Genomic DNA, 13,849 nt, shown 5'->3' on the forward strand with positions numbered 1-13,849 from the left:
ACGGTAGATAGGACAGCAAAAGATGCAACAAAGAGACCGATGGTAGATATGGATATTAGTGTGAGTAGGACGGAGATCAAGAGCAGAATACGATACAAAATGAAGGAAAGGTGGCGAAAGCAATGGGAGGAGGAGAGGAAAGGGCGATGGTTTTACAAAATCCAAAGGAAAGTGGGGGAAATGAGAAGTACAGGACGAAACAGGAGAGAGGAGATGGTTATATCTCGACTTAGATTCTGACACACTGGTTTAAATAGGACGTTATTTTTAATAGGAAAACACTATACAGGGGAGTGTGACTGCAGTAGGGAGCAGGAAACAATAGAACAAGTTTTATTGAATTGTCAGAATTATGATATTGAAAGGAGACAACTGATCAAAAAGCTGCACGATATGAAAGTGAAGTTGGACTTGGTTGATTTATTTTGCATGAACTCTATAAGTGAAAGTTATCAGGCTCTATTTTGGTTTTTGATAGTGATGGGATTTCCGGCTCTTTTTAGAGAGCCGGCTCTTTCGGCTCCGAACCGGCTCTTCAGGTTGTTTTGTTGCTTTAATTAATTTATTATTAACAATAATATAAAATTATGCACAAAAGGAATTATTAATGTAAAAAAAAAAAAGTGGTTTTATTTATATATGCTTATATATAAATATGCGGCGGCCCCTAGAGACAAAACACGTACAAACTCCAAAACACATTTCTAGCGTTAACTGAACTTCCAAAGCAGAGCTACCTAGATCACTTAAATTACACAATTGAAAGCATATGTGTATTGTTTGTGTATTTATACACAAGCACTCATATATATTCAAATAATTTTAAAAAAAATGTTCATTTACCTGTTACTACCACACACCAAATCCAGTCGTTGGTACTTGCTGGCTTGTGTAGCCACTAGGTAACAAAAGCTCAACACTGTGCCGAGCATCCTGGCGCACTTCTGTTGTGTTTTGTACGTGTTTTGAAGTTTGTACTGTTTTTTATCTGTAGGGGCCACCATAAATAGACATTTATTTATTCACTCCACATAAAATGTAATAAATAAATCATATGATACAAAAACCAACTAGTCACAGTTCAACTTTTAACTATTTAAATTTTCAGCTTTTTCCTTTTAAACAAATTTAAAGTGAAACAACACAAAACACTGCAAACCACAACACAAGTAAATATAAATTATAATATGAAAACAAAAAGAAGATGCACATCCTCTGTCTGAATCCTTTATCATCTGCAACTGAAAATAGTTGTGGATGATTACTATACCTTTCTAATGTGACATTGTTGTCCCTGGCTCTCTTTCTCTCTCTCTCCCTCCCGCTCTGTTCCTGTGCTACTGAGTGTAACTACCCCCCCCCCATTTCTGCACTGAACAGTCGTTTAAGATTAGCTAGTAAATAACAATTAGCTAATGTTGTTCATGAGACTAAAGTCATCTCACTTTGGTAATGTAAATATAATATGGGCAATATTAAATTAATCATTATTAGTTATTACAGCAGTGAACATGAACTCTGTGCCAAACACTGAGCTTCAGTAAAGATTCAAGTTGCATTTATTTATATTTCCTATCACCTTAAATCTTCACTTAAAGACAAGTATCTGTGACAGTGTATCTATAGATGTATTATATATATAAGAGACAAATATTGTTCTTTAATATGTTGGCATTACTAAATTTGGCTCAATGCTTATATATATGTGTAAAAAGCAAATGTACGAGCTGTGATAACTGTTTCTGATAGAATGAAGAGTAAACTTCTTTGTGCAGCGTTTTTCTTTTTACAAGTGTTTTTCTTTTTGCAGCATTTTTCTTTGTGCAGCGTTTTTCTTTTTGCAGCATTTTTCTTTTTGCAGCATTTTTCTTTTTGCGGCACTTTTCTTTTTGCAGTGTTTTTCTTTTTGCAAGTGTTTTTCTTTTTGCAACGTTTTTCTTTGTGCAGCATTTTTCTTTTTGCGGCACTTTTCTTTTTTCAGCGTTTTTCTTTTTGCAGCATTTTTCTTTTTGCGGCATTTTTCTTTTTACAAGTGTTTTTCTTTTTGCAGCGTTTTTCTTTTTGCAGCGTTTTTCTTTTTACAAGTGTTTTTCTTTTTGCAGCATTTTTCTTTGTGCAGCGTTTTTCTTTTTGCAGCATTTTTCTTTTTGCAGCGTTTTCTTTGTGCAGCGTTTTTCTTTGTGCAGTGTTTTTCTTTGTGCAGTGTTTTTCTTTTTGCAAGTGTTTTTCTTTTTGCAGCATTTTTCTTTGTGCAGCGTTTTTCTTTTTGCAGCATTTTTCTTTTTGCAGCGTTTTCTTTGTGCAGTGTTTTTCTTTGTGCAGTGTTTTTCTTTTTGCAAGTGGTTTTCTTTTTGCAGCATTTTTTTTGCAGCGTTTTTCTTTGTGCAGCGCTTTTCTTTTTACAAGTGTTTTTCTTTTTGCAGCATTTTTCTTTGTGCAGCGTTTTTCTTTTTGCAAGTGTTTTTCTTTTTGCAGCGTTTTCTTTGTGCAGTGTTTTTCTTTGTGCAGTGTTTTTCTTTTTGCAAGTGTTTTTCTTTTTGCAGCATTTTTCTTTTTGCAACATTTTTCTTTTTGCGGCACTTTTCTTTTTGCAGTGTTTTTCTTTTTGCAAGTGTTTTTCTTTTTGCAGCATTTTTCTTTTTGCAGCATTTTTCTTTTTGCAAGTGTTTTTCTTTTTGCAACATTTTTCTTTTTGCGGCACTTTTCTTTTTGCAGTGTTTTTCTTTTTGCAAGTGTTTTTCTTTTTGCAGCATTTTTCTCTTTGCAAGTGTTTTTCTTTTTGCAGCATTTTTCTTTTTGCAAGTGTTTGTCTTTTTGCAACATTTTTCTTTTTGCAGTGTTTTTCTTTTTGCAAGTGTTTTTCTTTTTGCAACATTTTTCTTTTTGCAGTGTTTTTCTTTTTGCAGCATTTTTCTTTTTGCAGCATTTTTCTTTTTGCAGTGTTTTTCTTTTTGCAAGCATTTTTCTTTTTACAGCATTTTTCTTTTTGCAAGCGTTTTTCTTTTTGCAGCATTTTTCTTTTTGCAAGCGTTTTTCTTTTTGCAAGTGTTTTTCTTTTTGCAGCATTTTTCTTTTTGCAGCATTTTTCTTTTTACAAGGTTTTTTCTTTTTGCAGCATTTTTCTTTTTGCAAGTGTTTTCTGAAGTTGCAGTCCGTTTGGCCTCTCAGGGCCACCCAGCCCGTTGGGCCACCGTAGAAAGCCTTTTTCCCCCCTTATAAATGAAGTGACTGCATTTTGTAATTACCCAGGTTATATTTATCCAACATTAAAATGTTTTTCATCTGAAACTTTTTTACTGTGACAAATATGCAAAAAATAACAAATATACCATACTGTATGTGTACATCTGTGAGTGTGATACTATGTGGCGTTGCTTCAGCGTTTCACTTATAACGGGATGTGTTGAAATCCCTGAACACACCCAACGCTGGAAAGTGAATCATGTCCTGCACAAAGTTTTGCTTAGTCACAATCCAGAGTGACGGCTTCTAATTAAAATAACCAAACTCACTGGAATTCTTGGGATTTAAAAAAAAAACCTACTAAAGATTTAAAGAGCGAGCTTTTCTTATATGATAAATTATGTGTGTTAATGGTTATTTGCAAAACCTTTTCTTGTTGGTAAGAGTAAATATGACTGTGATGTGCTAAAGGAAAATAATAAAACAGACAATACAGAAGAAGAAAATTGCACGTGTGATTTATTTGTGTGCACAAAAAACAGAAGACCGTTCTTAGGTTACAATTAGATGATACACTTTGATGCTTGCTGTTTGGTACAACATAACTTTGTACTAACTTTGAAGCTTTAGATAAATGTTAGCCCAGACACAAAGGTGCCAGGCGTTTTCTGAGAGCTTTCATTGATGACCAGAACATAACACCATCAAACAAAATGCAGCATCAAAAAGAAGTTAATGTTTATGTGACTGTGTCAGAAGTGTGTAGATGCTCCTAATGGTGAATGTGAAAGCAATGTTTCACAGTATGTAAGGTATTAGTTTGGTAAATGCATAAAAATAACAATGAAAAACACTTTTATGCACTCAGCTTCACAGTTTTTCAATAACCATATGAAAGAGTCACATTCTCTCATTTAGTAAGCAAGTGTTGCAAAGTATTCTTTCCACCAGACCGTGAATATAAATCCCAGATTTGTGTTCTTTAGTTTTTGTAGCGCTAATTATTTTTTTTTAACGTATAGACGTGTTCAATGTCCGGCAAAAAAGTTCGGGAAACAAAAGATCAGAAGAAGAAGTTGCTTTCCAAACAGATTCCAGGCTCTCTTAATCACATCCTTCCTCTTACCTGTGGGAGAAAAATGTGGAAGTTCATGGCACATATTTAACCTCTGCATCCATGCATACTAACTAAAATTAGACCTGAAAAATTATAAAATAAGTGGAACTACAATGTGTTTTACAGTCTATAAAAGTTAAACATTTTCACTGTGTCGTCAGCTCCACGAGGCATGAGCGCAAATTAGATTTTAACCCTGGGATAAATTTTAACTGACATTGAAACCTCTGTTTGTTCCGAAGCAAAAGAAAAACTGGTTTGTCACCTTTAAACTGTTCGTTGCGCTCAGCCCGCTTACATCCTCCACAACGCTGTCATTTGCCTCGGATTGATCGATTCTTGCCTAGGCTCCTCTAAGGTGGGCGTTTTTCACTTCTCATGTGCGGTCACGTGAGAGTCTCTTAATTATTGCTTTTGCGCCATAAAGGAAAGCTTTGTCAGCAGTGTGCGTTTTATTTCCATCTGCACCCAGACACAATCTAAAGTTACGCCCCCCAAAACAGACAAAAACCCACGCATATCGAGGACTTTGTGGTGGCGGAGACCTGAGGTGAAGTCAAAATCGCGCTCGCTCTGTTGCAGGTTCAGCTGTCCGGTCCTGTCTGAGAAAAAAAAAAAAACTAAAGAAGATGCGGCGTATGCGCATGCTCATTAACGATGAGCTGACGTCTGACTGGAATCTGATTGGAGATGATTTCAGAAAGAAGCTTTAACCTCCGGTTTCCTCTAATAACGAATTGACATAAAAACAAAGCTCGCGAGTTCAGGCTGACACACTTCAGATACAGGTTGCAATAATTCTAATTCCGGTAATGAATAAGTTAAACAACAGTATCACCACTGGGTTATTACAAGCTCGGTGTAATTATTTGCTATTGAAAACTGAACAACAAGACGGTCGTTTAATTTCAAACTGCACGCGAAAGATTTTAAGTTTCACTTTCGGTTAAATGTTTCGAGCTGAGTATCAAAAAGAGGCGCTTTATTAGAGTTCAAAGCATCGCTGACGAAACACAAGAAACAAACAAACCAGTTCAATCTGTGAACTGGAAAATAATATTTTGATAATTTTATAGAAAAGGTGACAGCAGCATTATGTTTCCTTTACATTCAGAAACGCTGTTTTCTGGCACACAATGGACGGGCCTCAGAAAGCTCAGAGTCTAGTGACAGATTTTAACGATTTGACTATTAACATGTAAACATTATCCTTAGATTCATTGTGTAGCCTGTAAAGGTGCATACTGGTTTAATAAGTATAAAATTGCTCCTTGCACTACTCTCTGTAGTGTAAATCTTATGGCTTTACTTCCTAACTTCTGCTTAGTAAACATGTGAAAGCACAACTGTACTTAGGTGACTGTAAATGTCACCTAAATATTAAAGAAAAACAGAATACAAATTTGATTTCATTTGTTAATGTAATAGCAAAGTAAGATGACTCAAATGCAACAGATTTAAACACACAGCACATGTTGTGGCCACAGACAGTAATCTGCTCATTTAGTTTCACAAAGGTTCTAGAAACAAATGAAAGATTATAGTGCTTCAGCATAAATGCAATCCATTATTATTATTATTATTATTATTATTATTATTAAATCTATATGTAAGCTGATAGAAACAATAGTTTCACTCTATCCACGACCACTTATCCCTGTGTTATTTATTATTAAATTTAACTGAATTTTATTTGAATTTTATTTTTTATTTTTCAATATGTATCTTTTAGTGTTGAAAAGATGAAAAAAAAAAATTAAGACCATTATGTGTGTTATTGACGTGACATAATTTTTACATCTCACTGTTATGCTCCAGCAGCTGGAATTTGTCCACTAATGTCATTTTAGGTCATTCATAATTAAACCAATAAGGTCAGAATTACAAAAACTAACAGAACAAGAAAAAACAAACTCACGCCTGAAGCCTTAAAACTCACAAAACTACAAAATATTCAGAGCACAAACCACTGTACTGACATGTAAAATAATTAGCCTACATCTTTTACATGGCTCTTTATTGCTAAACATCACACACACACACACACACACACACACTACACTAAAACTTTTGTTTTGTTCCTTTATTTTGTGTTTTTGACTTAACTGGGCTCAGGAAAAATCCCTCCCATATTATTTTGGGAGCAGAAACTCTTCTCGTGTAAGGTGCAGTTTGGTCCACTCACTGATGGTTTTGGATGAACGTGGCTGTGTCCGTGTGGCCATTGCCGCGCGCGAGCTGCTCGGCGGTGAGTCCGTCATTGTTGCGTGCGCCGCGATTCTCGGTGTATCCAATGAGCAGCCTGACAACCTCCAGGTGACCCTTACTGGCGGCCAGGTGCAGCGGAAGGTTACCTTCATACGGAGTTATAGGTCAATAAAAACCAGGTGCGAGAAGAAAACAAAACAGAAGTAAATCAAATCATTTAATTCCGTACCTCTTTCATCTGCGATGTTAACATCGGCCCCATAGTTTAGCAGCACGCGCACAGAATCCACGAATCCTTCACGAGCGGCATCGTGGGTCACGGTGAGACCGCAGGAGGGATCTGGCACATTCGGATTTGCCCCCGCTTGCAGCAGAGTCTCAATGACCCGGGAGTCCCCCAACTTCACTACCTGCACACACACAGCATGGAGGGAGAGAGAGGATGGATGCGGGAGATAATTTAGGAGAAGAAGAAGCTTTAAGGAGCTGCCCAGGGTGTGCCTGGCGATTATCATTTTTATATGTAAATATTAAATTCATCCCATGACACCATATCCCAATTTAATGCATTTAATGCTCAATAAGTGTATTGCTATTAATTCATTGGCCCCGCCTCTCCTCCTGACGTTTCTTGTCGTCACAGGGAAAATCTGCGCCTGCCATTGGACAGCAGCATCAGCGGACCTGTTTCTATTGGTGGCAGACAGGTAAGGACTGCGTCATACAGATAGGTGAAAAACATCTTCACCAGTTCGTCTGGACTCGTGCATGTCAGCATGTATGAATTTCAAAGTTACTATGCATAATTATGAACTCGCGAGCACACGATATGTTGGATGAGCGGTCAACGAGGAGGAGCTTCCTCTCTGAGTGGACCGTTCAGCTGCAGGCCTGCACCCAACATGATCGTTCATATTAAAGCTCGTGTGACACGCAGACAGTGCACGAGCAAAAACAACAACAACAAAAAAGCACGTTTAAAATCAGATCCAAGCAGGGCACGGGCTGATAATCTGGCAAACCGGGCATTTTTCACGTTGGGCTGACGGACTTTTGGTTCGCTGCGCACAGGCCTAACAAGCACTGACAGCAGCCCATTGGTTCATTTTCATGAGACTGGAGTTCCCACTTAAATGTCTTCGCTACCTCCGCTAAAAACAGGCCTTCTGGTCAAACTGCTGCACATGATTATTTGCCTTTCTGAACAGGTTTGCTCTTAAAGGTAACTCCATCCTGGAAGAATTGATTTTAATCAAGCAAGCAAGCAATTAAACTAGACATGTATGGATTTCAAAATCTTGTTTGGTTTTCAAATGTAATTTTTTCAGTGATATCATCTTTAATAGCAGCAAATTAACTAAGCATCGAATTGTTTTTTTTTTTCTTCATTTTTTTCAATATTTTTCTAGTAACTGATATTTGACACGAGCATAAAAAATGGAAAATTCAGTTTTTGTAGTGTCAAGAGATTTATTCTAAAGACACTTCTTCAGCTTAGAGTCAGAGAAACACACACGCTGCAGTTTTTACTTGCAGGGCAGAGCGCTCACAACAAAGTGGGGGCCCTGTGATGTGCATGCTCTGTTCTTGCACTTGTCTTTATTTATACACAAGAAAAGTAATACACTAATGAATACATTTGTTCAGTGGAATGTTGATACGTGAGCATATGTGATTGTGCGTATGTTAGAATGTGGGAAGCAGCCCCTTTTTCCTTTTTCCTTGTTTGCTGTAGACATGGGCGCGTCCTTTGTCTGTGTGCCTCATGCTTCACGACTCTGCTTTCTTTTCTGTGCCCTACTTTATGATGAAATGCAGCTGCTACTTAAAAAGTTATCTCTAAAACAAACAAAAACAAAACTCAGACTAAGACTTTTTTTCCCCCAAACATGGTTTTGGATAGATACATAAATGATCTGTTCAGACCTCTGCCCACAACCATAAACCAGTAATTACTTATTCTTTATTTTCCGCTTCTTGTAAAATTAAGAGACTTGAACAATTTATATATTTTGTCCTAAAGCAAAAAACGTACATCTGAATAAATCCAGGTTCTTTTTAACAGCTAACACCCTCACTCACCATTTCCTTAACTCCACCATTTTGCTGAGGAGCAGCAAAATGGTGGAGTTCTGCTGAGAAGCAGCTGAGGAGCTGCTCCTCAGCTCCACTGACAATTTCAGACTTTAATGTTGTCTCGGATTTGCTGATTTCTCTTAATTACAATAGTATGAACACAAGTTTATTCTTTACTTCATGTGATAAAAAAAAACTACAACTCTCTCTGAGTCAAGTACAAAATCTGCATTTGAAAAAGAAATTGTGAAACTAAGGAAGTGATAACAGAACATCTTATTACTCCATAAAACACACTCATGCACATACATATGTATTTATATTAATCTATAAATGTATTCAAATCTGATAGTAAATCATGAATTTCAGCTTTTTAGACTTTTGGTAAACTGTTCATCTTTTTCACTACACTTAAATCTATTTTGGAGAGTCCAAACTTATAACTGCCACATACAGATTTCTGCACTTCAAAAAATATTTACATCGATCTGAGACGATTGTATTCAGTATAATGATGACATTATCAAAGCTGGTGGATATTTGAAGAGTACATGTGAGGAGGCCTCAGCCTCTAACACAAAGCACTAAAACAAGGAAGTAAATCAAGCTGCTAGCAAGCAAAACAGACTGAAATCGTCCAAATATGTTTAAAATCACTTCGGAAAAAAGCCAGTTCAAACGGTTTTTATTACTTACCTGTATTGCAGTCCTATTAAACACATTTTTAATATTTACACCAGCTCCATTTTGCAGTAAAGTTGTGATTTCTAATAGATTTCCAGTTGCACAGGCATTGCAGAGTTGGTCAGAGAGACTCATATCAGGTGTCCCTTTAAAACGCAATACAAAGCAAACTTATCACCTAAAATTTTCCGCAGGCTGTGTTGAAGACTGAAATAATCCGGGAGGGTGGACTGGCCAAATACAGAAATCTGAAACATGTCCCTCCCACCCTTACATCATCCTTGACTGTGCAGCTCAAGCTGTTACTGAACAAGAATTAGACAAAATTAGTCACTTCAAATTCAAATATTAGTGTGACAGCACTGAGCAGCTCCTTCAGTGGGAGACTGCGGCACCCACGGTGTGGGACGGAGAGATTTCGCAGGTCTTTCCTCCCCACTGCTGTCAGACTCCACAACAAAGACTTTAACTGAACAAACACACACATCCACACATGTGCAATAACACTAAGTGCAATAATCTTTTCTGGCATCGTTGTATTTTTACTCAGTTGTATATAGCATTCGTATTCTATTTTTATCTTATTGTATATTTTTATTCTATTTTATTCTACTGTATATAGTATTTTATTTTATTCTATTCTGTACAGTTGTGTACTGTATTTATTCTTATTGTATTCTAATTTTTGCGTCATAACTTTTGCACTGTCCACTTCCTGCTGTGACAAAACAAATTTCCCACGTGTTGGGACTAATAAAGGTTATCTTATCTTATCTTATCTTACATCATCCTTGACTGTGCAGCTCAAGCTGTTACTGAACAAGAATTAGACAAAATTAGTCACTTCAAATTCAAATATTAGTGTGACAGCACTGAGCAGCTCCTTCAGTGGGTGACTAAGTGACTAATTATATCTCGATTTTGTTTTGAGCTGTATTCAGCTCAGTGGCTTCCCCGTGGGTTCAGTGTTTATTTTGACACACGGCAGAGCTGGAGATTTATTGCACATCTGGTTTTTGACAAGTTACCCCTAAACTAATTATTCTGAAATTTAAAAATATATCATTAGGTGCAGTCCTTATGTATAAAACTAAAAATATCTTATACCCCCTTACATTGTTTTATTTTTGTCTGTTTGTTTGTTTGTTTGCTTTTTCTTTTCTTTTTTTAGAACTGGGAAAGCAAAATTAAGAAAATATATGACTGGAGATAGGACTAATTCATTAGTTTTATTATGATGAAACTGGATGAAACAAGCGATATCTTGCGCAAGGATATTTGGCATATACCAAATATCCTTGCGCAAGATATCAACTCCAAGTTGTATCGATCAGAATACAAAACACCATGTGTGTGCATGGTAGTTAGAAAGCTCTTAAAAAGCATAGAAGATAGTGCTTGTGTGAATGCGTGAATGTGGCGTGTTGTATAGAGCGCTTCGAGTACTCCGGTAGAGTACAATCAACACTGATTACATGTTTACAGCTTCTATTTGAGCATGTTATGCTTGTCCAGCAGCAAAATAAATGATGCCTCTCCCACCCTTCCCGAGATACTGATATACTCCATGTAGGTCATAATTAGAATATTCAAAGAAAATAATATTACAGGTTTTGCCTATTTTTCCTGCTCCCCTGCTGATTTTCCTGCGTGACATTTTATTGATGTGATGTTTGGGCCTGTTTATGGAAAAAGCTGCATGGAGCCTTTTCACAATATCTATATGTCAGGTATACAGTAAGCCACCTGCAGCCTGAAAAACGGAACCAAAGCCAGAACTGTGACAATGATGTCTGAATAACAAAAAGCAAGCAAAAACACAAAATAATTAAATAGATAAATATAAAAACTTACGTCAAATGAGATTAAAACCGTAGCACACCTTCCTCCTGCTGTTCAGTGCGTGGCATCACATTTTCCAAACGACTCGAGCTGAAAATCCCCCGAAAAACAGCCAAAAAAAAAAAAAAAGGGAAAAGAAAAGAAAAGAAAAGAAAGGAAAAAATAAAATGTCGCCTCCACGCGTGATTTCAAGCATGTGATGCATTTACTGGCAGTTCCCGCTCGTTTTCAAAAGTAATTCGAGTTTGTATTTCCGTTTTTAACCTGTTACAGGATGAAAGAGGGAGCGAGACACGGGGATGACTTTCGTTAGAAACATCGCGCAGTCACCGTGAGGCGAGCCTCCTCTCAGTTTAAAAAAGCCTCTCGGATGAATCCACAGCTCGTGAACATCAGAGGTTCTTTCCAAAGAGGAGGAGACGGCCTGATTGGACGGTTCCTCATCGGCTCATAGGCGGGACGGTTAACGGAACTTCATCACACGGTAATAATGGTGGTGCCTTCATTCATTGTCCATGTGAATGTTTTGAAACGTCGACGCGCTGGCGCAGACGATGCGCGCCTTTTATTATGACATTACAGATGCGGAGCAAGAGCTCTATTTCTTTTTTGTCACGTCACGGCCTGCGTGCTTTTAGTTTCTTTTTCTTTGCCGCCCTCTCCTGTAACAAGCTGTGCATCTACGGTCACCTCATTTGGTGGGACAGTTATTGCGGACTTTTCACGCAGAGAATTCACGCACAGTGGATATTTTCTTTTTTCGGACTAGTCTCTGTAAATTCCAGAGATGGGTGTTTCTGAGGGGAATCCCAGCGGATCAGCAGCTTTTGAAATACTCAGACCAGCCCGTCTAGCGAGTGTTGCCAACTTAGCGACTTTGTCGCTATATTTAGCGAGTTTTCAGAGCCCCGTAGCGACTTTTTTTCTAAAAAGCGACTAGCGACAAATCTGGCGACTTTTTCTGGTATTATTGGAGACTTATTTATGACGACTTTTTGACGTGAAAGCGCGTATCGCTTTCACTCTCAACAAGCAGCGGTACTGCCGTGGGCACCTCACCCGTGCCAAAGCGCTCACGGGCAGAGGATAGTCCTCCCCCCGCTGCTATCAGGGCAGGAGATGTTCACACCTGTGCGTCCAAACTGCAAATGAATCGCTTATGAGCAAAGCCGCTGCTCCGCACTGACTGTAACGCAGTCAGTTCTTCTTTTACTGTTATGCTGTTTTGTGGATCACAAGGTTTAAAACTACTTATAAACACACACACACACAAAGTAACTCCACCAGAGTGCCAATCTCGGGTCACTTTTGCCAGTCCAGGCCCGGATAAAGGAGCAGGGTTGGAATTGTGACATTAAAAAATAATAATTGTAATAAATTAAAGAAATTTAATTTGTAGTTCTAAATAAATTCTAAATTCGTTTAAGACGTTTTTTACTCACCTTATGTCTCTTCCACGATGTTATTTCTCTCTCCAACAACGCAGGTTACAATTACATTAGCATGACCAATTATGCAAATTAGGCGATGACGTCATTTAGCGACTTTTAGGACAGCCAATAGCGATTTTCCTTACTGAGGAGTTGGCAACACTGCGTCTAGCACCAACAATCACAACGCATTCAAAGTGACTTCATTCATCCAGGTCATCGTAGTCAAAGGAGCTTGCAAAGAAAAGCATCTGGACTTCTTTAAGTTGCTTGAAGACGTTTCACCTCTCATCCGAGAAGCTTCTTCAGTTCTAAGGTCAAATGGTGGGGAGTCCCAGATTTAAACCTAGTGGGAGTATCCCCCCACAGGTACTGGTACTTCCCCACATCACATCAACATCACCATCTCTCTGGCCTGTTCACATCTGGGATTTCTCCCATACCTCTCCACAAAATCCAACACATCTGTGCTGTACTCCTGCTCCTGCTCATCTCTGATGTATTTGTGTAGTTCCAAGTCTGAGGCATCCAAGGCGAACGGGAATGGAGACATCACCAAATGGCCGAATCGCACTTAAGAAATCAAAAAAGCCTAGCAGCTGTTACTGTCTAGATGGAAGTATAACCTCTCTGCAGCATAGATAAATGCATCAGCCACTCCCAGATTTGGTTTGTCATACAAACTGACTATTGTGGCGAGATGCGCTGTGTCAGTTGTTTTAAGTGTTTTAGGGCTGAAAGGAGTGTAGTTCATTTGTCCGGAAGTTCTGACTATGCAAATCTGACGGGAAACTGTAGCCAGGCACACCCACACTAACTGGAAGTTACAGTTAAGACAAAGAGTCTTGTTCATAACTGCTCAGGCTATGTTTAGTCCCAGTGACTGCCAGCTGTTTGCAAACAAGGAATGTGAGACATTTGAAAACCTACACAGACTTTAGTCAGATTCAAAGACAGAGCCTTCTCTTTTGGCTCTCAGCGAAGGCGGTCGCACTTTTCTCCTCTCCTGCCCTTATCTTCCCTGCTTAGCTTCTTATGTCCTTGTCTTGTCTTGTGTTTTTACTTACTTTTCCCTGAACACTCTCTCACAGTCTGTTCTCTAAAACCTAAAAGAGGAATTATAGATTTGATCAACTGGTCTCTGAATGCAATTGACACCCCTTTCTCAATGAGAAGTCTGGGCTCGGGTGAGCCTGACTGCTGAAGATATCTACCTATTCGGAACCATAATAACAGGGTTCTTGCTGATCGGAGCTGGCTTGGCCCTGGCTTATCGAAGAATTAAGGAAGCGGAACCGGCTGTTCAAAC

The 13,849-nt window shown here is 38.3% G+C and overlaps 1 protein-coding gene and 1 long non-coding RNA gene across 5 annotated transcripts in view; one reads left to right on the forward strand and one right to left on the reverse strand.

The window, feature by feature from the left end:
* LOC120747241 overlaps positions 1 to 11,493 on the forward strand; it is a 30,916-nt gene extending 19,423 nt beyond the window's left edge. Inside the window, exons 5-6 of the long non-coding RNA XR_005699075.1 lie at positions 7,152 to 7,215; positions 11,384 to 11,493. This is a non-coding gene — a long non-coding RNA (uncharacterized LOC120747241). The remainder of the gene's footprint in view (positions 1 to 7,151; positions 7,216 to 11,383) is intronic.
* On the reverse strand, positions 3,686 to 11,386 carry LOC120747238 (cyclin-dependent kinase 4 inhibitor C-like). 4 transcript variants are annotated; one of them, XR_005699072.1, is made up of 4 exons: positions 11,123 to 11,386; positions 6,738 to 6,918; positions 4,566 to 6,654; positions 3,686 to 4,309 (listed from the first exon to the last, which is right to left on the reverse strand). XR_005699072.1 is itself a non-coding variant. In XM_040052957.1 (4 exons), exons 1-4 carry the CDS (start codon positions 9,401 to 9,403, stop codon positions 4,306 to 4,308), a joined length of 477 nt encoding a protein of 158 aa, XP_039908891.1. In that variant the 5' UTR covers positions 9,404 to 9,600; the 3' UTR covers positions 3,686 to 4,305. The 4 variants fall into 4 exon arrangements, 1 of the variants encoding a protein (XP_039908891.1); XR_005699070.1 differs by lacking the exon at positions 11,123 to 11,386 and adding an exon at positions 9,281 to 9,601 and having other exon boundaries at positions 6,407 to 6,654; XM_040052957.1 differs by lacking the exon at positions 11,123 to 11,386 and adding an exon at positions 9,281 to 9,600 and having other exon boundaries at positions 6,486 to 6,654.
* Positions 11,494 to 13,849: the final 2,356 nt, after the last annotated feature.

Source organism: Simochromis diagramma, unplaced genomic scaffold (genome assembly GCF_900408965.1).
Source record: "Simochromis diagramma unplaced genomic scaffold, fSimDia1.1 OVJJ01000419.1, whole genome shotgun sequence".
Taxonomy (NCBI): Eukaryota; Metazoa; Chordata; class Actinopteri; order Cichliformes; family Cichlidae; genus Simochromis; species Simochromis diagramma.

What these genes read in the sequence shown, in the direction of transcription:
- LOC120747238 (XM_040052957.1), bottom strand. Translation starts at nt 9,403, where the DNA reads ATGAGTCTCTCTGACCAACTCTGCAATGCCTGTGCAACTGGAAATCTA. An exon ending in TTAATAGGACTGCAATACAG is followed by an intron (nt 6,919 to 9,280) that starts GTAAGTAATAAA and finishes GTGTGTGTGCAG; the next exon opens with GTAGTGAAGTTGGGGGACTC. An exon ending in TAACATCGCAGATGAAAGAG is followed by an intron (nt 6,655 to 6,737) that starts GTACGGAATTAA and finishes CTCCGTATGAAG; the next exon opens with GTAACCTTCCGCTGCACCTG.